Raw genomic sequence first — 25,704 nt, forward strand, 5'->3', positions numbered from 1 at the left:
TATATTAAAAGTCTTCTTTATGTTTGAAGAAATCAAAGCTCAGAGTTGGAGAACTTGCTCAGTGTGTCCCTTTACCACCTGCTCCCCATAAGTCCGTTGCTCCATGGAATTTGTGTCCCAGGGCCAAGGGTGGATGGACATCCTTGATAATTTTTTGTCTCGTTCTCTCAGCAGATCTGAGCCTCCTCAACTCCGTCTAGAATGCTGTGTCAGGATGTTCTCCGATTCGGTCAGAAGCTGGTCCGCAGGCAGCTGCTGGAGCCCAGGGAGGGGTCTGAGAGTCGCCTGGCTCGTTGTCTGAACACCCTCGACCTGGTGGCCTTGGGTGTGGGCAGCACCCTGGGGGCTGGCGTGTACATCCTGGCTGGAGAGGTGGCCAAGGACAAAGCTGGACCGGCAATCGTCATCTGCTTCCTGGTGGCCGCCCTGTCTTCTGTGCTGTCCGGGCTCTGCTATGCGGAGTTTGGGGCCCGGGTACCATGTTCTGGGTCTGCGTACCTCTACAGCTACGTCACAGTGGGAGAACTGTGTGCCTTCATCACTGGCTGGAACCTCATACTGTCCTATGTCATTGGTGAGATGATGGGGTGGGGAAGGTGTGGGGGTTAAGGCTGGGAAACCAGGAGGGGGATTTGGGTCTTCAGTGACTCACCTTGTGGGGTGAAGTGGGTAGCAGTGGCGGGAAAACCCCACAAGTTCATTCTGTTTAGGTCTGTCCTGCTTTCCTTACATGACAGAACAAGAACCAAGAGGGAAAGGGAAGTGCAGGACGCGGGTGAGGGAGACAGGCTCATCCCTCACCACTGTGAAGGCTTTGTTCAGCTCTTGCCTTGATGGGGTTTTCCTTTACCATTTGATTACAAATTTCAGCCTTCATCTCCCAGACCTCCCGGTCCCACTTACCCTGTTTTCTTTTCTTGCATAACATTGTTCTCCTAACGTGTTAGCTGATCTATTTTGTGGATCATCTGGGTCTACTCTCTCCAACCCATGAAAAGAAATTCTTTGAGATTAGGTATCTTGTATGCTTCCCCCATCCCTGACAAAATACATCCCAGGGCACATGGTAGGGGTATGATTCATGTTTGTCAATGAGCATTCCTCCTCCTGCTGCTGCAGGCACCGCCAGCGTGGCCAGGGCCTGGAGCTCCACCTTTGACAGCCTGATTGGGAACCACATCTCTCAGGGGTTACAGGGCACTTTCTCCCGGCATGTGCCCTACTTCCTGGCCAAATATCCAGACGTTTTTGCATTTGGACTGGTGCTGCTGCTCACAGGTGAGACAGGGGCAGACAGGATGGGAGGAGTTGGGTGTGGAGGGGGAGATGGTATGGGGAAGGCTTGGAGAGGCGGAATGGTGGTGGGGTTAGGACTGGAAAGAAGGGCCTGTGATATGAGTGACAGGAAGGCAAGACACAGACCACTGCTTCCCATCCTTGGCAATACTGACAGTCTGGGCTGGGTCATTCCTTGGTTTGGGGCGCTGTCTTGTGCATTTTAGGTTTTTTAAAAAACTCATTGTCGAGTGTTGAGTAGCATTTCTGGCCTTTCTCACTAGATCCCAGTGATTTATTATTTCCCCCTCGCTTTATTGAGATATAATTGACATACAAAATTATATAAGTTTAAGGTGTACAATGTGATGATTTCTTAGATGTATATATTGTGGGAAACTCATCATCAGAAAATGTACAATTCAGTGGCACTTAGCACACTCACAGTGTCGTGCAACCGTCACCTCCAGCTAGTTCCAAACATTTTCATTGCCCCAAAAGGAAACCCTGTATGCATTTAGCTGTAACTGTCCATCCATCCACCACCACCAGCCCCTCAGCCCCTGGCTACCACTTGCCTGCTTTCTGTCTCTGTGGATTTAACTGTTTTAGAGGCTTCACAAATCCATCTTTCCCACAGGAGTACTGGTTCTGGGAGCTCGAGAGTCAGCCCTGGTTACCAAAGTGTTCACAGGCCTGAACCTTTTGGTTCTCGGCTTCATCATCCTCTCTGGCTTCACTAAGGGAGACCTGCACAACTGGCAGCTCACGGAACAGGACCACAAATTGGCCTCATCTGGATCCAATGGCACCTATAGGTTAGCAGGGTGCTCCTGCCAATAGCAAGGCTTGTGGGTAGGGAGTGGGCATGCAGAATGGGGAATATGATGTGGAGTAAAGAGATCTCAGCTGCTGGATCCAGGCGATGGGGGCACAAGGGGCCAGGACTTGGGGTATTTTTTGAGAAATCCAGTATGGCTGAACACACCTCACCTACATTCTTCCTCGTTCCTTCTCTCACCGCAGCTTGGGCCCTCTGGGTTCTGGAGGGTTTGTGCCTTTTGGCTTTGATGGGATTCTCCGAGGAGCAGCCACTTGTTTCTATGCATTTGTTGGTTTTGATGCCATCGCCACTACAGGTAACGTGGTCACTGTGTGTCCCATCGGAGGTTCAGGCACATTTTGGGCTGCCTTTGGGAAGAGGGGTTGGTAGAAGGCTAGCCTGCTTTGGGAGGTTCAAGAGGGAAGGGGATTTTGTGCTTTCACCCCAGTGTGTTTTCCTACCACCCATCCTGCAGGGGAGGAAGCCCGGAATCCTCAGCGCTCCATCCCCTTGGGCATTGTCATCTCGCTGTTCATCTGCTTTTTGGCGTATTTTGGCGTCTCAGCGTCACTCACCCTCATGATGCCCTACTACCAGATTGACCCTGAGAGCCCCTTGCCGCAGGCTCTTCTCCATGTTGGGTGGGCTCCTGCCAGATATGTGGTGGCTGTTGGCACCCTCTGTGCACTGACATCCAGGTCAGTCTCGAAGCTTTTTCCTGTCTGCTGTCAGATTCGCAGGTATCCCAGCTCTTGGGGTTTAGAGACAAGTGGTGAAGACACCTTATCCCACGTAGACTGAGGAACAGAAGGAGCCCCAGTCTGTCCTGCTTCTCCACGTCCTCACACGTGTTTCCATTTTCCCTTCCAGCCTCCTGGGTGCCATGTTTCCCATGCCTCGTGTGATCTACGCAATGGCAGAGGACGGGCTCCTTTTCCGGGGACTCGCCCGGATCCACACCCGCACACACACCCCCGTTGTGGCCACCTTGGCTTCTGGAACTCTTGCAGGTGACTAAACAAAGCCACTCCTTCTTTGATCAATTTCCTTAACATAGATACTTCTACTGATTTCTCCCTCCCTCCCCCAACCACGTTTGTGCCCTCCTTCTAGGGGTCATGGCGTTACTCTTCGATCTCAGTGATCTTGTGGACCTCATGTCGATTGGAACCCTTCTTGCCTACTCCCTCGTGGCTTTTTCTGTCCTTGTCCTCAGGTGGGAGTCCACTGCATCTTGACTGGGGGTCTTGGCGTCTTGGGGGTTGATGGGGAGGCAACCCTCTTCTGCCCTCAAAATGTCCTGCTATGTTTAATTTGGGAAGAAGAAGAATTAGACTGTGTGTAGGGTGAGTATGGGCTGCTGTTAATATTGCCTTAATACCTCTAACTCAGGTACCAGCCAGACCACAGTTTAAGCAGGAATGAGAACAAAATTGAGATTGGGCCTGTAGTTGAGGAAAATCCTTTGGAATCTGTACCTAAAGCAGGAATCTTAAAGACTCTAAAGAGTCTGCGTGAACCTATCAACACCAACACCAGCCCCACTCTGAAATCCGGCCGGATTGTCTACGGATGTGCCTTACTGCTTGGTGAGCAGCGGGATGGCTCTTTGGTGGTGTCCTGACGTTGACAGGTGGTGGGAGTATGTGTCTTTGGCAGTGGAGGTGCAGTCTTGGAGACAGAATGGCCCTTTGTGATGTGGGCAGTTCTGATGGGGGAGGGGTGTGACCCAAGGCCTGACACACTGGCTTCTGCACTTGACCCTGTTCTCCTCCAACTGGACCCTGCAGTTCTCCTGCTGACGGCCCTGAGCCTGGTGCTGGCCCAGTGGCCCCGCCGTGTGTTCTCTGGAGACCCCGTCTGCACAACGGTGGCTGTGCTGCTGCTGGTGCTCATCGCCGGGGTCACTGTCACCATCTGGAGGCAGCCCCAGGGCCCCACTCCTCCTCCCTTCAAGGTAACTGACCTTAAATGACTAAACCATCCACCCCGAGTGAAGGAAGTCTGCACATTGTGAGGTCTCAAGTATCTTAAAAAATTTTTTTATTTAAGTGTAGTTTACAATGTTAGTTTCAGGTGTACAGCAAAGTGATTCAGTTATATATATACATAATATTCCTTTTTCCCGATTCTTTTCCATTATATGTTATTACAAGAAATTGAATATAGTTGCATGTGCTCTATAGTAGACCTTGTTGTTTATTTTATATATAGTAATGGGTGTCTTAATCTCTAACCCCTGATAGGTCTGAACTATCTTTGCTGGACTAGGGAAGGAGGGGAGGTGCTACAACCAGTGGCTTCAGTGCTTTACACACCCAACCTGAGGAGGCACTGGCTGCACAGTGTGAACAGGCCTGGAGTCTCCCCACCCACGTGAGGAGGGGGTCTGCGTTTGTGATGTTCAGGGATTAACTGCCTTTGCCCGCAGGTGCCTGCTCTGCCTGTCCTCCCGCTGCTGAGCATCTTTGTGAATGTTTACTTGATGATGCAGATGACCACTGGGACTTGGGCCCAGTTTGGCATCTGGATGGCAATTGGTAAGTGGGTTTCTGGGATAAAGAAGGCCTCTTAAGTGACTTAACCCTCTTCCTGTTACATCTCTTCTGAACTGTCAGATGCCACAGGAGGCCTGCTGGGCATTTGTAAGTGGGAGAGTGCCTATTCTTCCCTCATTGTCTCATTGCCCTACTAGGATTCGCCATGTACTTTGGATATGGGATCCGACACAGCTTGGAGAATAACACTGATCCACAGCCTCCAGCCTCCAACTCACAGACTCTTGACAAAAACACCCCTGGTGATGAATTAGCTTAACCACAGGAAACAGATGCTGTGTGGAATCCCTCCGTACACTGGATACTGGAGGTATCTTCAGTGGGACACTTGGAGCCTCTATGGAGTGTGAAGGTGGAATTCATTTAAAGCTCTATATTTATTGCCAGTGGACAAAATGACTTTAATGTTCTATAATTTTTAAGTAAGCCTTTAAAAGCATGATATACATACAGAATAGTTCATGCTTCAGAAGTGTGCAGCAAGGTGAAATTTCACAAAGATAGTACAGTAAGTTAACCAGCAACTAGAGGAAGAAATAAAATACTAACCTGCACATAAGAAGCGCCTTCTTAGGACTTTTTCCAGCAAGAACAGAGATTGCCATGTGGGAAGAAAACACAGGTAACTATACACTGTGTCAAGAGTTGCACTGTGTTTATTTTTTTGTGGTTTCATTCTCCACTTTGATTCATCCTCTTTAATGACATTCAATAAGTCTTTGCTATTATTTCCAAATAATCTGTGGGAATTATTCCTAAATGATTTAAAATTTTGATGCTATTGCAATTTTTTCTTTTGTTTGTTACCGGTGAAATAAAAGTTTTGTGTATTTTTAAGGTTAAAAAAACCCTAAATACACATAGTTTTAAATTTATAATCATAGTTCAGCAAAGGTAGAATACAAATAAAATAAAATAGGGAAAATGAATGACTTTAGATTATCACATTCATCCTTCATTTTCAGGATGATAACATCAAACGGTGATTCTTAAACTTCCTGGGTGTTTTTGTTTTTGTTTTTGTTTTTGTTTTTTTTGGTGGGAGGAGGTAAGTAGGTTTATTATTTATTTATTCAGTCATTCTTAGAGGAGGCACTGGGGATTGAACCCAGGACCTCTACCACTTGAGCTATGCCCTCACCCACCTTACTGGACTTTTGATACCTGCGTATTTCCACTGGGATATTTTAATCCACATCTGCCATCTTCATCCATTCTTTTTTTTTTTTTAAGGTATAGTTGATTTACAACATTATATTAGTTTCAGGTGTACAACACAGTGGTAACAGTCTTGTTATAGATTATACTTCATTTAAAATCATTTATTCCCACGTTCTGTGCAGTATATCCGGTAGCTTGTTTTATACATGGTAATTTGTACTTCTCACTCCCCTACCCGTTTGCCCCAGCCCTTCCTTCTCCCCATTGACAACCACTGTTTTGTTCTGAGTCTGCTTCTGTTATATTCACTTGCTATATTTTTTAGTTTCCACATATACGTGATACAATACTTCTTTCTCCATGTGACTTTTTTCACTTAGCATAATGTCCTCCAAGTCCATCCATGTTGCTGCAAATTGCAAGATTTCAATTCTTTTAAGGTTGAGCAGTATTCCTTTCTTTCCTTTTCTTTCTTTCTATCTTATCATCACATTTTCGTCATTCATTTATACAACTGATGGACACTTAGGTTGTTTCTGTATCTTGGCAACTATAAATAACTCTGCTATGAGCGCTGGGGTGTGTGTATCTTTTCAAATTAATGTTTTTTTCTCTTTGGATATATATCCAGGAGTGGGATTGCTGGGTCATATGGTAGCTTTATTTTTATTTTTTTGGAAAACTTCATACTGCTTTCCACAGTAGCTGTGCCAGTTTACATTCCTACCAACAGTGTGACAGGGCTCCTTTTTCTCCACATCCTCGCCAACATGTGTTACTTGTGTTCTTTTTGATGATGGCCGTTCTGACGGCTGTGAGGTGATACCTCATAGTGGTTTTGATTTGCATTTCCCTGATTATTAGCTAAGTTGCTGATCTCTTTACTTCAAATGCATTGTAATAGGTAACTGCTTCTTCGCTTTACACCACTTCAGCTTATGGAAGGTTTCACAGGAACACTACCTTCGTATGGCTGGGGAAACCTGTAATGACCTTGACTGTAGGTTAAAAACACGTTCAAGAGAAGACTGGGAGAACTGTAATGAGGAGAAGTTGTGCTGAGGATGCGGTGTGATTAAATTTAGTTTATTGAACAGTTTAACATTGTAATGTTTCAGCTTAAATATTTATCTTCATCTACCATTCACTTTTACAAATTTTCTCTAAAACACTTCTCTAAGACACAGTTACCTAGTATTTTACTCAAAAGTTACATTCTCAGTGAGACTGTCCCTGGATATCCTGAAAAAGAAGACCGTAAATTCAGTAGACACTTCCCATCCCCAGCTCCTCACCTCTTCTGTTTACCTGGAGGCCTGAAGAACAACTGTACTCTGTATGTCTTCAACATCCACAGAGGTCCCGCCTGTGGGCCAGTCTGGTTAGCTGCAGCTGAGTCTTTCGTCAAAGTATTTAAATATTCTACTTTTTTCCCTTTATTTGAAATTTCACAGTTGGCTGGGTCACTCATTACATAATAGTTTAAAGAAAATGAATTCTGTCTAATGAAAGATAGACTGTTCCTCCAGCACAACCATGTATTACCAGATGTGGAAGTTTTCAATGGATTTTTGCATGAATTTTGCTTCATACTAATACTGCAACAGTCCCCACACCCTGCAAACAAACAGACAAACAGACAAAAAACCAGACTCCACAGAAAGTCAACAATGCAATTTTCACTAAGGAGCTCCCCAAAATAAGAGGCAGTGCTCTGGGAAAAGTGCGTATGTCACGGGAAGATTTTTAATTAATGCTGTAAAGCAGTATATTCTTACAAGTGGGAATGCTGCGTCAAAGACACATACACATTTAAACATTTTGACAAATGTTGCCAAATTGCAGTTGAGAATAGCCCTGTTCAAACACAATGACAGCCACATACGTAATTAAAATTTTCCTAGTGGCACATTAAAAAGGCAAAAAGACAAAATTAACTTTAATAATATACTTTATTCAGCTGAAAACATCCAAAATGTTATCATTTTGACATGTAATGAAAGTACAAATTATTAATGAGATGTTTTACCTTTTGTGTTTCCAGTCTTCAAATCTCAGTGTGTATCTTACACTTCCTTTACCACCCGGCCACATTTCAAGTGCTCAAGAGTCTGTGTCGCTATTTGTTACCACATTGGATAATGCTGATCTAGAATTTTCTCCCATGCTCACCTATTAGTTTAGTGCAGTAGTCAGGTAAACTCTAGTCCACAGCTCAAATCTCGCCTGTGGCCCTGATTTTGTACGGTCTGGAGGCTAAGAGTGTTTTCAGTTTCAAAAGGCTATTTAAAAAAGTAGAGGAATATGTGACCCAGAGCATACGTGACCTGTAAAACCTAAAATATTTACTATCTGGCTCTCAACTGGAAAACCTTGGCGATCCCTGTTCTGGTATAACTGAATGTACCCAGGTTTACCGTGGTTATTTGCAATGTTGGCATGTTCAAGCTTCCATGCTTTCGTGATGTTTCACCACTGCCACACACACCTAGAAGAGACTGGAAGCGTCTCTATTGATCTTGGACTTCTCTGCAAAATTACTTTCACCCCCTTGGTCAGTCTAGCTAAAGGTTTGCCCATTTTGTTTATCTTTTCAAAGAACCAACATCTGGCTCCGTCAATTCTTTTTATCATGTAGAAAAATTCCCCATTTCATTTTTCTCCACTCTAATCCCTGTTATTTTCTTCCTTCTGTTGCTCTTGGTTTAGTTTGCTCTTTCTCTAGTTTCTTACCATGAAGAGTTAGTTTACTTACTTGAGATCTTTTTTCTATTTAAATGTAGGCATTTACTCCTATACACTGTCTTTAAAGCATGGCTTCCACTGCATCCCGTGAGTTGTGTTTTGTTTTGATTTTCATTCCTATGTATTTTCTAATTTCCCTTCTGAGATAAACCAAAGATAAGCACTACTTCAGCCTGATTCTGGACCCTCTGCTGGCCTCCACAGGGCACTCCTCTGGGTTCTAACCACACTGTCATCTTCTGTGCCAAGGTTCTCTCAATGGCTTCAGCAACAACCCTACATCTCCCAGGCTATTCTCATGGACAGCATTCAAGTCCTCCTCCAGCTCTCAAAGGCTCCTCTTCTGGGCTCTCCCCTTTTCTCCAGTCTCCCAGGACCTGTCTGAGCTCTAGCTGATCACTCCCCATGTACCAGGCCCTCCCATGCCCTGGTACTTTTTCAAACTCACTCCCATGGGCTCTAGCCTTCCCTCACCCACAGTCTCAGATTCCTCACCATGGACTCAAGTCCCTTCCCCAAGACAACATACTCCCTTCACTCTAGGACTGACCCTCTTAATTAAGACAGCTCAAGTCCCTCCTAAGTCTAACTGCTCCCTCAACTCCTCCAGGACTTGATCCCAGGCTCTGGCCCCTTCCCTGGGACAAGCCCACTTGCCTCCCTCTAGTATCACCTCTGTATCGCTGCTGCAGGACCTCCAGGACTTGGAGAGGTCCACTGTGCTGGTTCTGTTCCTTCCTAAGAGGCCATGTTTGAATATCCAACAAAGAGACAACTCATATACAGTTGTAATGTCAGCCTTTCTGGCAAGTGGCCAGTGACATCACATGGTGATTTTATTTCGCATATTCTTGAGAAGCAATGATGTTTAACACATCTTCACTTACTTACTGGCCATTTGGTGATCTTAAATGCATATGTAAGTCTCCCCCTACCTCTTAACTGATTTGTCATTTTATTAATGACTTGAAGGATTCTTTGTACTTTCAATGTGAAACCTTCATCAGGTGTATGTAAATATCTCCTCCCACTCTGCTTCTTGCTTTTTCACCACCTTCATGGTGTCATTCAATGATCAGAACTTTGTACTTTTGATGAAATCCAACTTAATAATTTTTAACGTTACATTTAGTGTCTTCTGTGTGCTAAGAAGCGCTGCCTACCCCAACGTTGTGACAGTAATCTGTATTTTCTTCTAGAAGTTTAAGTCTTAACTCACTGCACCCACAGGGGTTTTAATAATTTACTAACAGCAATGCTACTAATAATGAGAACAACAACAGCTAGTATTTATTGAGCTTACAAAATACTCCAGATACACATTCAACAAGTGTACAGGTACCAAACTCATTTAATCACCACAACAGCAGTATTAGGTAGGTGTGATCAGCCCCACTTCACAATGCACAGGGGTAACAGCTAATTTCCCCAGGTCTCAGGGAGTAAAGAGGTGGGACGGTGATGACAACAGGTAGGGATTGTACCACGAGGAAAGGCTCTCCCACTTATGTTCCATCAACAGGGTTTTACCCTAGAATAAACCTGAACTATGATAGAGATGAAATGGTACCAGAAGGTTTCTATGCATTCATAAAACTAACCTATCCAGTAAAAAGTCACTACACTGATTATGCTGTGATCAACAAGCAAAGGCCACTTCTTCGTTCTCCAAGTTCACCTCTAATATGACTTCTGGTACTCTACAAGCAGGAAGGCGACCAGTAAAGGCTTTGTTATATTACATTTTATCACAAATTTTCCTCATGTTGTGGAAGAAATGAATGCTGGACAGAGGCCACCGTGCGTTCTTTGTACGCAAAAGGTTTTTCAACAGTATGAAGTCTCTGATGTTCCTGAAGGTGGTTTATGTGATTACATGCCTTTCCACATTCCTTACACGCGGAGGGTTTCTCACCGGTATGAATCTTCTGATGCTGTGTAAGCTGATGGCCATGACTGAAGGCCTTCCCGCATTCTTTACATCCATAGGGTTTCTCCCCTGTGTGAATCCTCTCGTGTTTGACAAGGCTGGACCCGTAAATAAAGGCCTTCCCACATTCCTTACACTTGTAAGGCGTTTCGCCAGTGTGAATTCTCTCGTGCTGTGTAAGGTGATAGCCACAGTTGAAGGCCTTCCCACACTCTGCACATTTATATGGCTTCTCACCTGTATGGATTCTCTCGTGTTTCACGAGACTCGAACCCCAGCGGAAGGCCTTCCCACATTCCTTACATTCGTGAGGCTTCTCGCCGGTGTGGATTTTCTGATGCTGAGTGAGATAATTGACGCGAGTAAAGGCCTTGCCACATTCTTGACACTCATAGGGCTTCTCACCGGTATGAATTCTCTTGTGCTGAACGAGGCTCGAACCACAAATAAAGGCCTTTCCACAGTCCTTACATTCATAGGGTTTCTCACCACTGTGAATTCTCTTATGCTGAATCAGCTTATACACACGGCTAAAGGTCTTGCCACAGTCTTTACACTCATAGTCTTTCTCACCAGTGTGGAATCTCTGATGCTGAGTGAGCTCATCGCCGCGCCTAAAGGCCTTCCCGCAGTCTTTGCACTCATAGGGCTTCTCGCCCGTATGGATTCTCTTATGAATAACGAGGCTCGAACCCCATCGAAAGGCCTTCCCGCAGTCCTTACATTCATAAGGTTTCTCGCCAGTGTGGATTTTCTGGTGTTGGGTAAGTTGATTACCCCAACGGAAGGCCTTTTTACATTCTTTACATTCATAGGGTTTCTCACCAGTGTGAATCTTCTGATGTTGAGTAAGCTGATAGCCGCGACTAAAGGCCTTCCCACATTCCTTACACTCATAGGAATTTTCCCTATTGTGAAGTCTCTGGTGTGTTCTGACAGAGGCGTTTTCTCTGTAAGTGGGAGCTTTCCCACAGTTGTTTACCATCTGATTGAAATATCCCTTTTGAGGGGCCTGTGGTCCTTCAAACTCACCTTCAGACATCCAGGCAAGGCCAAGGGATTTACTTTTTCCATTTGAGTTCCGTTTGGAAAAATTTATCTCATAAATGCCCTTGTGTGTAGGTAAACGCTTGGTCTCATATGGTGATTCCAAATCTGGAAAAAAAAATAACCCAAAAAAACAAAACCCCAACATATTTTGTTTCCTTTTAAGAAAACAAAAACAAATCTAACCACAAACCAAAAACTTCTCGATTAGAAATAAAACTTCTCTAATGGGAAATATGAATCACCTAGGGCTCTTATTAAAATGTAGATTCCACATCTGGCACCACAATACTTGGTAAAGAAACACTGGAGAGAGTCTTGCTAAAGTCAAATAAGAAAAAGGCACTGACTATTAGCCCTACTGTTTACTATCAGCTGAAACAATTAAGCAAAAGAAATTAGAGGGATAAATCCCAAAAGTGAAGATGAAAAGGAGTACAATTTGTAGATGTGGTGATGAACCTGGAGAACCAGGAAAATCAAACACAGAACTGCTGTAAAAACTAGAAACAGATAGTTGGATAACTATAGAATATATATGTGTGTGTGTATTCAATTAATATAATTAAAAGTAATTCTGGTTACAAACACCTAACATTCAAAAGCAACCAAAAAAGACAATGTGCAGAATGAAATTTAATAAATAGATTGTGGGATCCTTAAGAGGAAGTATTTAGAACAATCTGAGCATCAATCAGGGACTGCAAAATACCAAACATGTTTAAATTCATGAGTTCACAGATAATAAAAGATGGACCACAGTTTAAAGAACTGTTACAGTGAATAAATGAAGAGGCCATGATGGAATGTCACCATCCTGAACCCCTAATGAAACAGTGAATCTAGGTACTGTCAGTGACTGTAACAGCACAAAAGGAGACATAACCAGATATTGCTTCATGGTGGAAGAACAGAGCACCCAGGAAGCAGTATCACCAAAAAACAGATACAAAGAAAAGAAAAAAGCACGGGAAGCTAGGATAACAGCCAACTTTCAGAAACTCTGAAGGGCGCAGGATCGTGTTACCCACACCCTTGCTACTCAATAGGGGTGAAATATGAGAAGAAAAACAAATGGAGAGGGGAATGGGGTGAACTAAAGTTCAAGGTGGTGACGTTTTCCTCAGAGGCCTTGGGCCTGGGACCCGTGTAGGGAGCCCTCCAAGCACCTCAGGTGCAGCTGCTCCCTGCCCAGCCGGCCGCCCGTGGTGACGATGGCCTGCCCTTGGCCAGACGGCTGTCCCTCTTCCCTGCACTGTCTTCGTGTCTCTTCCCTTTTCCCTCTCCACCAGCAAAGCTCTCTCCCTTGCTTCCATCAGACAGTCGTGTCTGGCTTAGAAATGAGATGTCATGCTTTCAAAAGAAGAAGTGTCACATGATGTAGAACTTAGGAAAAATTGTTGGCTCCAAATTTTTGACTGAACTTTAGTCAACCTAAATGTCAAAATGATAAAGACTTCAGAAAAGAGAAAGGGTTGAAGGACCAACAGGAAACCAGACGGGTAGGGAAAAGAAAACTTCTAGAGGCAAATAGAATATGGCAGTTGAGAGTGTGGATTCTGGGGCCAGAATGCTTAGGTTCAATTCTTGCTTCTGTCCCCTTGGCTGACCAAGTCACTTTGTGCCCCGTACACCTATCCATGAGTTAGACACAACTGCTCCTGCCTCGCAAGCCTGTGAGCATGAAATGCGTTTACACAAACACACACGAGTGCTTAGACTGCTTCCTGGTGCAGAGCAAGCACAGCAGAACTATTCACATCAGGGTTGTTATTTGCCAACAGAAAAGTAAGAAATGTCCTTAGATGTTTACAAGATGTTACCATCCAATGTTTAACTCAAAGTTCATGGATTGTAACTTCCAAGCTCAGTTCAGGTACAGTGTGTAGGAAGCGGAATACACTCAGTTTGGTTTGACACACATTCTGTTTCTCAATCCACTTCTACATCAAACACAGAAGCTGGCTTACTGGAGGAAATCAAGTCACTGTGTTGAGCTGTTTTCCCTAGAGGTGGGTCCCCGAAGTACCATCAACAGCAACCTGGGCCACTTTTTCCTCTCCGGCCCCCAACACTCGGGGGCGTACTATATTTCACTACCTTTTTACTAATAAAATCTCCTGTTCATATCACACACACATACACACACACACCCCAAAACCCAGTAGTTTGAGTGCGAATGTAAGGTCATAGCATGAGGCTTGGTTTCTTTGCAAATGGTCATGAAATAAATATTCTAATAAAATAAATAATTCTAATTAATTCTTTGGTCACTAAGGCAATTACAGGAGGGGCCAGAGAAAGGTGGGAAGGTCACCGACGGATCAGGAGACCCAGGTGTGTTCGTAATGCCCATTTCCAACTGGACAAAGCTCAGACCATTTCCTGGGCACAGGCAGAATGAAATTCAATTCTTTTCTTGAAAGACAGTCCTCAAGTTCACAGGGGAGGGCGCTGACACTCCAGGGAGCGGAGTTTCGGTTCCCTGAGGCAGGCGACTTACCCAGCGAGACCAGGTTACTGTAGTTCTCCAGCATCACATCCCAGTACAGGTCCCGCTGCGCGGAGTCCAGACATGCCCACTCCTCCTGAGAGAAGTCTATGGCTACATCTGAGAATGTCACCAAACCCTGAAAGCACAAACCCACACGTCCCTGATGAAACGGGAGGACAGTTTCACGAGGAAGGAAAGGAGAGGCAGGGCTACGCTCTGGGTTCGGGTAGACGCAGCGAGCGACTGCGAGCCTGTCCCGCGGGCGGGGGCCAGTGAGGACGTGGCCGTGGCTGAAACAGAGCCCCTACACGTTCCTCAAGAGCCGAGCCCCACCGGGGCAGGGAAACCACTACGCCCTGTGGAATTCATCGCGCCAGCCCGTCAGGAAACGGATAAAACCGTCCCAGCTTGCCTCCCGTTCGCAAGCCCAGAGCCTGCTCCGGGCCTGCCTCGTAAATTCTCAGCAAGTGTGGATTCCTACAACTTCCTTTTCCCTTTAAGGGGAAAGAAAAAAAAAACCAAACCTCTCATGGCTTGCTTTCCAAATCTAATATAAAATCTTTTCTCTTAGAAAACAGGCTTTGCACCTTTGAATTTTTCAGGCGTCAGTTCACCACTTTGCCAGGTTGTCTTTTAAGCAGTCTTTGTGATAAGAAAGGCATTTTTTTATTCCATGATACAGACAGATTAGATTTAATTATTACAGTTACACACTTAGGTTGAGTAAAATGTCTAAGGTTTTCCCCAATTCCAGGAGTATATCATTTATTACCTTTGTACAAAATAACCTTACCTGGTACCACCCACTAGCCCTGCCATTCCTTTGTCCCTGATTTAGAGGAAACTGGTACCAAATGATTCAGAAGCAAACAGACAGGTTTGTTCAACAACGAAATTTATCCCCCGTGTCCCCTGGTAAGAACACGACCTCTAAGCCCAGAGGCCCTAGTTACTCTTGACAAGAGTACGTAGGAGATACCGAATAATTAGCTCAAGGGTTAAGTGAACATGAGCCACAGAGGCGGGCGCCAGGCTATCCGGCGTCATTACTCGTTGGAACAGGCAGAGCCGGGAAGTGAGTACTTAGGTGGGACTCGCCTGGGCAGGAGGCTTCACACTGTTTCATAGACGTATCCACAGTATCACATTTCAAGAAGGAAACAGAAATACACACTTACGCGGGCCATAGTTTTAGACTTCAAGGTCTGATCGGTACTCTTGGGGTTTCCTTTACTGGAGACACAAAATCCAGAGAAGTCCAGATCTAGACAAGGGAAAAAAGGCATTAAAATAAGCGCTCCCCAAATTACAATCTTTTCACTCCTCCACCTTTGCTTCGAAAGAAACCCCAGCTTTTTGCCCCACAAGATCTGCATATAAATGCATCTGGAGAAGATTAAAAAGTTTCTGGGAAAAAAACAAAAAAGCTCTCTCTCCCTGAAATTCCAGGAAATGCTGAATAGACAGGGCAGAGGAGCTTTGATTTTTTTTTTTTTTTTTTTTTGCCTTGAAGTCAGATCCAGACATTTTAGCAGGAGGAATCCTGGCCAGCTCCCTACTGGGGGCGATGAATAAAGAACTTGGCCTTGTCCAAAGAGATATGTAGTTTTGAGGGCTCAGCTTCTGAGAGGTAAGCTACATCACACCTGATGGGAATGTCTTTGTTCTGGGTAGGGACAGGCTGGGGCCTGGCCATGCCAGAAACACCAACCAGGTAATGGGAGCGGTGGGAGGCTTTGGGTCACAGGGAATCAGTTGACTTGGGAGATTGAGATTAACGTCTGGGCAATGAGTCAATCAATCTAGTCTATGTGATCCATCAATCATGCCTACGTGATGAAGCACCAATGAAAACTCTGGACACTGAAGCTCAGGTGTGTTTCCCTGGTTGGTGATACTCCGAGTGATTTATCACACATCGATGTCGGCAGAATAATGAGTCCTGACTGCACTGAGAAGATGCTGGGAGCTCCACGATGGGAGCCCTCCTGGACCTCACTGTGTGCACTTGTTTAACCTTGGCTGACGTTAACCTGCATCCTTTCACTACAGTTAACTGTAACCGTGAGCAAAGTGGCTCTCAGTGAGTTCTGAGTCCTTCCAGTCCTAATTATTAAACCTGAAGGGGGTTGAGGGAAACTCTTGGATTTGCAGTTACCATCAGAACTGAGGGTGGTCTTGTGTGGAGACTGTGGCATCAAACGTCACTGTGAGGCCGGATAAGTCTGGGAAGAGGGGCGGCGGCTTGGACCTGAGACTGGCTGTGTTGAGGGTGCTGAGTCTCACTGAGAACATCCTGCCCCCTTTAGTCACACCACTCAGGGTGGAGAGGGGCTGCGCCATGCAAACTCGAAGCTCCTCTGGCCTCTAGATAGGGTGATGTCAGTCAAGACAGAGCAGGTGGACAGGGTGGAGAAGGAACTGCCCAGGCAGTGTCTGGGTCCAAGAAAGCTGACTGCAAAAGTACATGTTTTACATTGCTGTTGTACTGGTTATTAAATGCTGAGTTAATATACAACAAGTTTCTTCGGTAGAGCACAGGGAACTATAGTCAGTATCTTGTAGCAATCTATAAGGAAAAGAACATGAATATGGAACAAATATATGTATGTTCACAGAACATTTAAATGGGACACTTTTTAAAAAAAATTGAGATAATTATACATTTATAAGCAAGAAATTATACAGAGATCCTGTGTACTCTTTTCCCAGTTTACCCCAATGGCAAAATATACTGCAAACCTATAGGAAAATATCACAGCCAGGACATTGACATTGATATGATCCATCAGTTTTATTCAGGGTTTCCAGAGAATCATTTAAAAACATGAAAAAAGTAGAAATATAAATATCTCACAGTAGAGGGTAGATTAAATAGATTATGGTCTGTTATAATGGCATAATATATATGTTCCAGTAATGATATTGATTCATATTAACTGAGAAAGAAATTTAAGATGAATTACCAAGTGGAGAAGGTATGTTTAAAAAGGTGTACATAATTTGGGACAAGAGGTCTTGGTGAGGTTAAGTACAAGGCTCTGTGGTCTGACTTTAGGATGTGAATCTTTGCTCTGACAGTTACTAACCTCCAGGATCTGTTCCCCTGCAGGTAAGACTCAGATAAAAACTGTACCTACCAGGTATGACTTTCTCAACTATTAAGATGATCATCTACATAAAACACAATAACATGTAGTAATTATTTAACTCAAGTTAGCTGCTATGATTTAAGATCAATAAGATTATACATCCCTTTGTTTTTGTAAAACAAACTCAAGCCTGCTGTTTCCCCTTTTCCTCATGCTAAAATACGTACTTCTCAAACCTGCTGTCCATATAATCACTGTTAACTAAAAACTTCCAGAGCCTCTTAAGAATGAATTCTTTTTAATTAACAGTAGCAAAAAAAGTCTAAGATAGATAAGGAGGAAGTATTCCCTCCCCATCAGTAAAAGAGGGACAGACATGGTTCTACATTAAAAATCCAGCTCAAAGAACCTAAACTGAAGATGCCAAACTGAGAACATTAGTTAAGTGGTTGAATCTTGTCCTTTATGTGATAACGAAGATTTATGTGAACATTTTAAACTGTCATATTTTGTCCATATATCTGCCTATGGAAATGTTACTTGGACAGTCCATTTATTATGCATCAGTGATCACCGTCATGTTCTGTGAAAGAAATATTAAAGTCCTAGAAAATCAAACTTAACAAAAAAATTTTGGGGGGGCAATTCTATCTATCTATCTATCTATCTATCTATCTATCTATCTATCTATCTATCTATCTATAGATTTAAGTCCTGGGGATTTAAGTCCTAGAAAACCTAACTTTCAAAATGTATTTTTTTGGGGGGGTAATTAGATTTATCTATCTATCTATTTAATGGAGGTACTGGGGATTGAACCCAGGACCTCACGCATGCTAGGCACGTACTCTACTACTGAGCTATACCCTCCCTTCCTAGAAAAATCTAACTTTGAAAGTCTGTCTTTCTTGATAATTTGTTGCCATGGGATTAGTTTCAAATGATGTCTCTCTAATCCTTTAAGGTGTAAATATGTGAGAGATTTTTTTCAAACAAGAAGGGGATCATTGGCACACCTCTCCCCTCTCTTCTTGCACACATGTATAATGTTGGCCCTTGGCTGAGATGGAGTCTTTTTACAAACTAAGATCTGGAGAGTCTTTGGCTCATTATAGACCAATTAGCAGGATTCAGTGCTCCAGAAACAAAACCACACACACATGCTTAGAGGGAGAGGGGAAGACTGGAAAACATACACACCAAAATATCAATATTAATTATCTCTGGAAGGTACAGTAATGGGTAATTTTGTGTTTCTTCTTTATAAGCTCCTTAGAAGACTGAATTTTTTCCAGCAGGCCTGCATTAATCCCACTGTAAGAAATATACCTGAAGATAATTCCAAATTAAAAAAAAATTAACAAAGAAAAGGACTACAGTTATGGGGGGCAGGCATGTTGCAGTTATTAAAGACAGGCCTGTGGTGGGTGGAGTAACAAGTCTCCCTAAGATGTCCATGTCCTAAGCCTGAACCTGTGAATATGTTACGTTACATTAAAGAGGAGTTAGGTTGCAGACAGATAGAGCATGGACTGTGATAAAAGTGGTAATTTACCTCTGTGATCTTCCACCCCCAAACCCATAAACACAGTCTAATTATGAGGAAAACGTCAGATTCCAGTAGAGCAGCATCTTAACGAAACACCTAACCAGTACCTCTTAAAACTGTCAAGGTTATCAGAAACAAGGGAAGTCTGAGAAATTAGCAGAGCCAAGAGGCTCTTAAAAGGAGACACGACAATGAAATGTAATGTGGTATCCTGGATGGGATCCTGGAACAGATGAAAAGCATTATGGAAAAACTAAAGAAATCTGAAAAAAGCATGGACTTCAGTTAACAATAATGTTTCAGAACTGGCTAATTGCAACTAATCCCCCATACTAACATGAGTTCTTAATAATGGGAGAAACTGGTTGCAGGGTACTTTGGAATTCTCCGTACTATCTTTGCAATTTTTCTGTAAACCTAAAACCATTCTAAATAATAAAATCTATCAAAAAAAGAAAATCAATATTCAATCATACATTGCCCACGAAGCATCAAATATTTAACATGTGACCTTTCACAAACCCTGCTCTAGATCCAGGACTCATATTCAAAATCAAACCATACTGCTTTTCATTGTTCACACAAAAATGTAGCTGAAACCAACTGAAACTGTCAGACCTCAAATAACACCGGGCTAATACAACAAATTTCTACTTATTGATTACAAAAAAAAAAACCCTGCCTTTAATGATAAAGATCTTTGCCCAAATCCTTCTCCTCTTCTTCTTTTTATTTTTGCATTCTTTTTTATTGAAGTATAGTCAGTTTACATTGTTATGTCAATTTCTGGTCAAACCCTACTCTTAAAAGCCTCATAAAGCTGATACCTTTGTGATTTACTAAAATGATCAAACCTTCTTTCTTACTGCATTCTGAAGGTCAGCCCTGTGGAAAAGACCAAAGATACTTAGCATTTGATTCCACCTAAAAATTATTATTTTCCCTTACCAAATCACACCCCAGAAGTGCTAACATTAACCTCCCAGTAGTATTCCTCTATCCTATGCGGATTCTCAGAAGCCCACACAGGAGGATGTAAACAATTTGCCAAATGAATATGTAAATACTCACTGGAGAGGGCTGGTCAGTGGGGAATACTCTGGCGAATATACTGCAGGACTCTTGGGAAGAAATTACTGGATAAGTCATTATTAGGGAGGACACTTTGGGCCAAGGAAAGCACATATTCTTAAACGCTATAAACACAAATCATTTACTGAACAAAAAAATAACTCACAGGAACCTTGATCTTAAAAGGTGTGATAATTCTTCCTCCTCAAGATGCCTCTTCTGGAGGATCGCTGGCCTGGAGGAAAGAGGAGGACAGAATGAGACACTAGGGCCTTTCTGGTGCACAGACAACATCAGAAAATATTCTCTAAGGACACCTGGTCCCATGTCTTATCTAAAATCAATCAGAAATCAGAGGGCACTGAGATCTGAGTATTTCAGAGATTCCTGGAGACTAGGCTCTAGTAATCGGGGTTCCCCCACCTCCCAGGTAAGGGGCCTCTCCCCTCCAAAAAATGAATATTATTCTTGAGGCTTTTGCATCCTGTCAGTCAGGCAGCCTGAATGGAAAGCACCTTCAGCTTTAAAATTGCCATCTCAAGACGATGTCTGTGCCGTTCTTGTTAGTCATCGTCATTACAGGGTTCAGGCTCTGACCTCCCTTTGGGGCTGCTGTGCCCAAACAAGTACAACACGGTTGGGCCGTGAAGGCAGAGGGAGCAGCAGAGACATCAGAGCTACAGTTTACACTGTCACACAGCCCCGTGCTGACTCAATCCGTGGCCACATACCCAAGCACAATCCCGCACCTGTCACAGCCGAACAATCGTACGTACACACTGTCATGAGGTACATCTTGGCTCTGTCACATCGACTGACGCCCACGCCAGAGACACGGCGAACGGCTCTGCCAACCCCACAGAAATGCAAAAGCACATCTCACAGCCACAGAGACATAACTGGGTCCCGCCACCCCCGCAGACCCCACACGCGTGTAACTCACACAGAGCAGAGTGGCGGAGTCACGCTCACACGCACGGGAGGCACAGCCCTGGGGACGGGGCCCCGCTGCGTCCCCATCACACACAACAGACAAGTGCGTCACCACCACAAAGATAGGGCCTGTCTCCCTGACCGACGCTCATGCGCACACCTCAGTCAATGCACACGGCCAAGCCCGTCACACAAGCACACGCACACAGACACGCACACACACACACGCTCGCACTTCCTCCGCAGCCGCTCCCGCAGCCAGAGGCCGAGGGTACGTTTCGGGCCCCCTGGCTTTCTCCCTCACCACCATCGCTGCGGCATTCGGCGCGTGTTTCCTCATGGGATGCTAATAACTCACCGCTTGGGGCCCAACCATCAGCAGGACGTTAGGAGGGATCGTAAGCGTTGGCGTTAACTCCGGACAGCGTCACCAGGAAACCAGAGCTTGGGAGGGAAAAAAATCCTTTGCGCAGGACGCGCGGCTCCCAGCATGCAACTCCGCGCGCTCCTGACGGGGCCGTGCCCCAGAGCCCTCTGGGAAATGCAGTCCAGAAAACCGGGAATCCGCGGAGCTGGAAGCGTGCTGGCTCTGTTTCCCAGCATGCAACTCCACAACGGCACTAACGGAGCTGTGCCTCAGAGACTTCTGGGAAATGTAGTCCGCAAGGCTTTCAGAAGGCCTCTCTCCCTGCGGGGGAGGACCTGTTCCTCCACAGACGTGAGAGGGAGTGTAATTCAGAATAGCGGAATTTATAAATGCTGGGACCCCTGCTGGGGCATAGGAGCTTCCCAGGGGAACGAAATCCTGAAGACGTGACCAGAGCAGGAAGCTATTGTATGTTTTCGACCAAGAACGGATAAATTTGTGAAGTACTGCCAGGACAGTGGGCTGGTGGTAGTTCCCTTAAAACTGCTAACCCCGGTCTTCAGTTAATGAGGTTGGTCTGAAGATTCCTCTGGTGCCATCTGTGGGCTGGTAAGAGTCTATGCGCGTTAAAAGAAGAATTTATTTCCTACCTTTCAACAAGGAAGGGGAATCTTCTCTGTGTTTATAATTTCTTAATTGCCTTCAGCTCAAAATAATTTTTATGTCAAAGAGACATATTTTGGGGTGACATACCTGGTTTCCTTCACTTACAGTATAGGCGTTGTTGTCACCGAGGAAGGCCATGAAATCTTTCCGTATGTGTTCTCTTCGTCTATCGTGCAGTTTTATACTGTTTATGAATTGGTCTAATTTAGGTCTGTTGCCGTGAGTCAACGGTACTCATATTTACTTTCTAAGGTACCTACTATGTGACAAACTTTGTGCCAAGTTCTCGCTCCGTCTTACTAACACCTCTACCATGAAAGAGCTCTATTTCCATACTGGAGGTTAACCTGTCTCCCATAAGAGTTTTGTTATTTTAAACAGATTTACATATCTCCTTTTTTTTAATTAATAGACTATTTTTTTAGAGCAGTTTTAGGTTCACAGCAGAATTGAGCGGAAAATACAGAGTTCACACATATCCCGCTCCACCTACACATATATACTCCCCTACCCTCAACATCACTCATCAAGCGTGGCATATTTGGTACAATGGATGAACCAACATGGCACATTATTATCAACCAAAGCCCATAATTTACTTTAGGGTTCACTCTTGTTGTACATTCTATGGGTTTTGACAAACGCATAATGACATGTAGCCACCACTATAGTGTTATAGAGAATAACTTCATTGCCCTAAAAATCCCTTGTGCTCCATCTAGTCATTCCTCCTTCCCTCCCTCTCCCCAAACCCCTGGAAACCACGATCTTTTTATTCCTGTAGCTATGCCTTTTCCAGAATGTCATTTGGTTGGAATTGTACAATTTGTAGCCTTTTCAGACTGGCTTCTTTCATTTAGTAATATCTTTTAAGTTTCTTCCGTGTCTTTCATGGCTTGATAGCTCTTTTTTTTAACTGCACATATATTTTTTAATTTACATATATGTACTGTTCATTGTTTCTAAGAACGTTTAGAGCTTTAGCTTTTTAAACTTACATAGTTATCAAAGGAATAAAGCCAACCACAAAATAAGAATTAATTCAAAAAGATACATACACCCTGCTATTAACAGCAACATTATTTATAGCTGCCAAGATATGGAAGCAACATAAGTGCACATCAATAGTTGAATAGATAATGAAGATGCAGCATGCATTATGTAAAGGAATACAACTCACCTATAACAAAGGATATTTTGCCATTTGCAGCCCTTCATTCCTTTTTTTTTCCACTTCAAAAACCAGAATTTTATAACTGGCAGAAACGTTTCCATTACATCAAAACCAACAATAAACCTAGAAATAAACTTAACCAATGAGGTTACCCATACTCCAAAAATGGAAATGACACAAAGAAATGGAAAGATTTCTCATGCTCTTGGATTGGAAGAATCAACACTATCAAAACGGCCACACTTCCCAAAGCAATCCACAGATCCAAAGCAACCCCTGCCAAAATACTCACAACATTCCTCACAGAACTAGAACAAACAATTCCAGAATTTATAAGGAACCACAAAAGACCCCGAATAGCCAAAGCAATCTTTTGTAAGTCTATTTCTTTTTTCTTTTTGTTCTCTTTTCTTATGGTTTGATGACTAGAGAAGGTCCTTTAACATCTGTTGTAAACATTTTACTTACCTTCTAATGGGACCAAGTGAAACACAGAGGCGTTTAACATAAAACAGTGCTCTCAGTGTTTATGAATTTTTGTGTAGAGAAGGCATTTTCCATTTTAATCTTTTCTTTTTTTATTCTAATTGATTTACATATTATATTAGTTTCAGGTGTACAGCATAGTGATTTAATATTTTTATAGATTATACTCCATTTAAAGTTATTAAAAATATTGACTGTATTCCCTGTACAGTATATCCTTGTATTTATTTTCTACATGATAATTTGTACCTCTTTTTTTAACGTTTGAATTTATTTGTGAGTTTTCATTTTATTCTTTTTTGTAGAGGGGGGAGGTAATTAGGTTTATTTATTTACTTTTAATCGAGGTACTGAGGATTGAACCCAGGACCTTGTGCATGCTAAGCATGTGCTCTGCCTCTGAGATATACCCTCCCCCCAATAGTTTGTACCTCTTAATCCACTACCATTATCTTGCCCCTCGTGTATTACTCTTCCCACTGGTAATCACTAGTTTGTCCTCTATATGTGTGAGTCTGTTTTTGTTTTATTATGCTTATTAATTTGTTTTATTATTTAGATTCCACATGTAAGTGATAACATAGAGTATTTGTCTTTTTCTGTCTGACTTATTTCACTAAATATAATTTTTCTAGGTCCATCTCTGTTCCTGCAAATGGCAGAATGTTATTCTCTTTCTGTCTGAGTGATATTCCATTGAATATATATACCACACCTTCTTTATCCATTCATCTGTGGATAGACAGATAGGTTGCCTCCATATCTTGGCTATTGTAAACAGTGCTGCTATGAACATTGGGGTGGGTGTATCCTTTCAAATTAGTGTTTTCATTTTCTTTAGAGATTTATTCAGGAATGGAATTGCTGGATCATATGGTAGTTCTTGTTTCAGTTTTTTGAGGAGCCTCCATACTGTTTTTCATAATGGCTATACCAGTTTACATTCCCACCAGCATCGTACTAGGGTTCCCTTTTCTCCATATCCTTGGCAACATTTGCTGTTTTGATGATATCCATTCTGGCAGGTTTAAGGTTATATCTCATTGTAGTTTTGATTTGCATTTCCCTGATGACTGGCGAGGCTGGGCATCTTTTCATGTGCCTTCTGGGTATCTGCAGGTCTTCTTTGGAAAAATATCTGTTCAGATCTTCTGCTTATTTTTTGATTGAGGTTTTGTTTTTGATATTGTATTGTATGAGCTGTTTATATATTTTGGATATTAACCCCATATCAGACATATCATTTTCAAGTATTTTGTCCCAGGGGTGGTGGGGTAGAGCACATGCCTGGTGTGCACATGGTCCTGGGTTCAATCCCCATGCCTCTGTTAAGGGGGGAAAAAGATGATACAGCAAATATTTTGTCCCATTCAGTAGGTTGTCTTTTCGTTCCATTGATGGTTTCCTTTGCTGTGCAAAGCATTTAAATTTAATTAGGTCTCATTTGTTTATTTTTGCTTCTCTTTTCTTTGCTGGAGGAGATAGATTAAAAAAAAATATTGCTACAACTTATGTCAAAGAGTGTTCTGTTTTCTTCCAGGAGCTTTGTGGTTTCTGGTGTTACCTTTAGGCCTTTAATCCATTTTGAGTTTATTTTTGTATATGGTATGAGAAACTGTTCTAATGCCATTCTTTTACATGTAGCTGTCCAGTTTTCCCACACCACTTGCTGAGGAGACTGTCTTTTCCCCATTGTATATATTTGCCTCCTTTGTCATAGATTAATTGACTATAAGTGCATGGGTTTATTTCTGGGCTGTCTATTCTATTCCATTGATCCATTTTTCTGTTTTTGTGCCAATACCATGCTGTTTTGATTACTGTAGTTCTGTAGTACCGTCTAAAGTCTGCGAGGGTTATTCCTCCAGCTTTGTTCTTTTTCTTCTGTATTACTTTGGCAATTCTGGGTCTGTTGTGATTCCATGTAGATTTTAGTATTATTTGTTACAGTTCTGTGAAAAATATCCTGGGTAATTTGATAGGGATTGCATTAAATCTGTAGACTGCTTTGGGTAGTATGGCCATTTTAACCATATTAATTCTTCCAATCCAAGAGCATGGGATAACTTTCCATTCCTTTAAATCATCTTTAATTTCTTTAATCAATGTTGTATATTTCTCCACATATGAGTCTACCACATCTTTGGTCAGGTTTATTCCTAAGTATTTTATTTTATTTTACTTTATTTTATTTTATTTTTTTGGTGTGATTTTAAAAGGATTTTTTTTAACTTTTCCTTTCTGATATTTCATTGTTAGTGTAAAGAAATGCAACAGATTTCTGTGTGTTAATTTTGTATCCTGCTACCTTACTGAATTTGTTTTTCAGTTCT

The 25,704-nt window shown here is 43.0% G+C and overlaps 3 protein-coding genes across 16 annotated transcripts in view; 2 read left to right on the forward strand and 1 right to left on the reverse strand.

The window, feature by feature from the left end:
- The first annotated feature begins 201 nt into the window (after positions 1-201).
- On the forward strand, positions 202-5,218 carry LOC102532286 (cationic amino acid transporter 3-like). Its single transcript, XM_072968510.1, has 11 exons — positions 202-574; positions 1,120-1,278; positions 1,916-2,093; positions 2,302-2,414; positions 2,574-2,796; positions 2,969-3,108; positions 3,212-3,314; positions 3,491-3,687; positions 3,889-4,055; positions 4,530-4,638; positions 4,794-5,218. The coding sequence occupies exons 1-11, from the start codon at positions 202-204 to the stop codon at positions 4,913-4,915; spliced, it is 1,884 nt and encodes a 627-aa protein (XP_072824611.1). The 3' UTR covers positions 4,916-5,218.
- Positions 5,219-7,750: 2,532 nt separating this feature from the next.
- ZNF331 (zinc finger protein 331) lies at positions 7,751-21,164 on the reverse strand. 7 transcript variants are annotated; one of them, XM_072968513.1, is made up of 8 exons: positions 21,037-21,164; positions 19,912-19,980; positions 19,746-19,795; positions 19,502-19,559; positions 16,192-16,602; positions 15,212-15,297; positions 14,043-14,169; positions 7,751-11,647 (listed from the first exon to the last, which is right to left on the reverse strand). In XM_072968513.1, exons 5-8 carry the CDS (start codon positions 16,229-16,231, stop codon positions 10,311-10,313), a joined length of 1,590 nt encoding a protein of 529 aa, XP_072824614.1. In that variant the 5' UTR covers positions 16,232-16,602; positions 19,502-19,559; positions 19,746-19,795; positions 19,912-19,980; positions 21,037-21,164; the 3' UTR covers positions 7,751-10,310. The 7 variants fall into 7 exon arrangements, with proteins under 7 accessions (XP_072824614.1, XP_072824615.1, XP_072824613.1 ...); XM_072968514.1 differs by lacking the exon at positions 21,037-21,164 and adding an exon at positions 20,495-20,644; XM_072968512.1 differs by lacking the exons at positions 19,502-19,559; positions 19,746-19,795.
- A 175-nt stretch (positions 21,165-21,339) lies between these two features.
- LOC116282204 (vomeronasal type-1 receptor 4-like) overlaps positions 21,340-25,704 on the forward strand; it is a 72,285-nt gene continuing 67,920 nt past the window's right edge. For 7 of the 8 annotated variants that reach the window (XR_012076093.1, XR_012076090.1, XR_012076091.1 and 4 more), the window contains exon 1: positions 21,340-21,654. The gene's annotated coding sequence lies outside the window, so the exon portion shown is untranslated. The remainder of the gene's footprint in view (positions 21,655-25,704) is intronic. The other variant, XM_072968540.1, reaches the window with a different exon arrangement.

The sequence above is a fragment of the Vicugna pacos genome, chromosome 9 (assembly GCF_048564905.1).
Source record: "Vicugna pacos chromosome 9, VicPac4, whole genome shotgun sequence".
Classification (NCBI taxonomy): domain Eukaryota; kingdom Metazoa; phylum Chordata; class Mammalia; order Artiodactyla; family Camelidae; genus Vicugna; species Vicugna pacos.

Bases quoted from the DNA above. Each gene is read 5' to 3' on its own strand.
- LOC102532286 (XM_072968510.1), top strand. From the start codon at position 202: ATGCTGTGTCAGGATGTTCTCCGATTCGGTCAGAAGCTGGTCCGCAGG. The intron at 2,797-2,968 runs GTCAGTCTCGAA...TTTCCCTTCCAG, and splicing joins CTCTGTGCACTGACATCCAG to CCTCCTGGGTGCCATGTTTC. The intron at 3,315-3,490 runs GTGGGAGTCCAC...CCTCTAACTCAG, and splicing joins TTTTCTGTCCTTGTCCTCAG to GTACCAGCCAGACCACAGTT.
- ZNF331 (XM_072968512.1), bottom strand. From the start codon at position 16,231: ATGCCACAGTCTCCACACAAGACCACCCTCAGTTCTGATG. The intron at 14,170-15,211 runs GTAAGTGTGTAT...TTGTGCTTTCAG, and splicing joins AGTCTAAAACTATGGCCCGC to GGTTTGGTGACATTCTCAGA. The intron at 11,648-14,042 runs GTAAGTCGCCTG...TTTTTTTTCCAG, and splicing joins CAGTAACCTGGTCTCGCTGG to ATTTGGAATCACCATATGAG.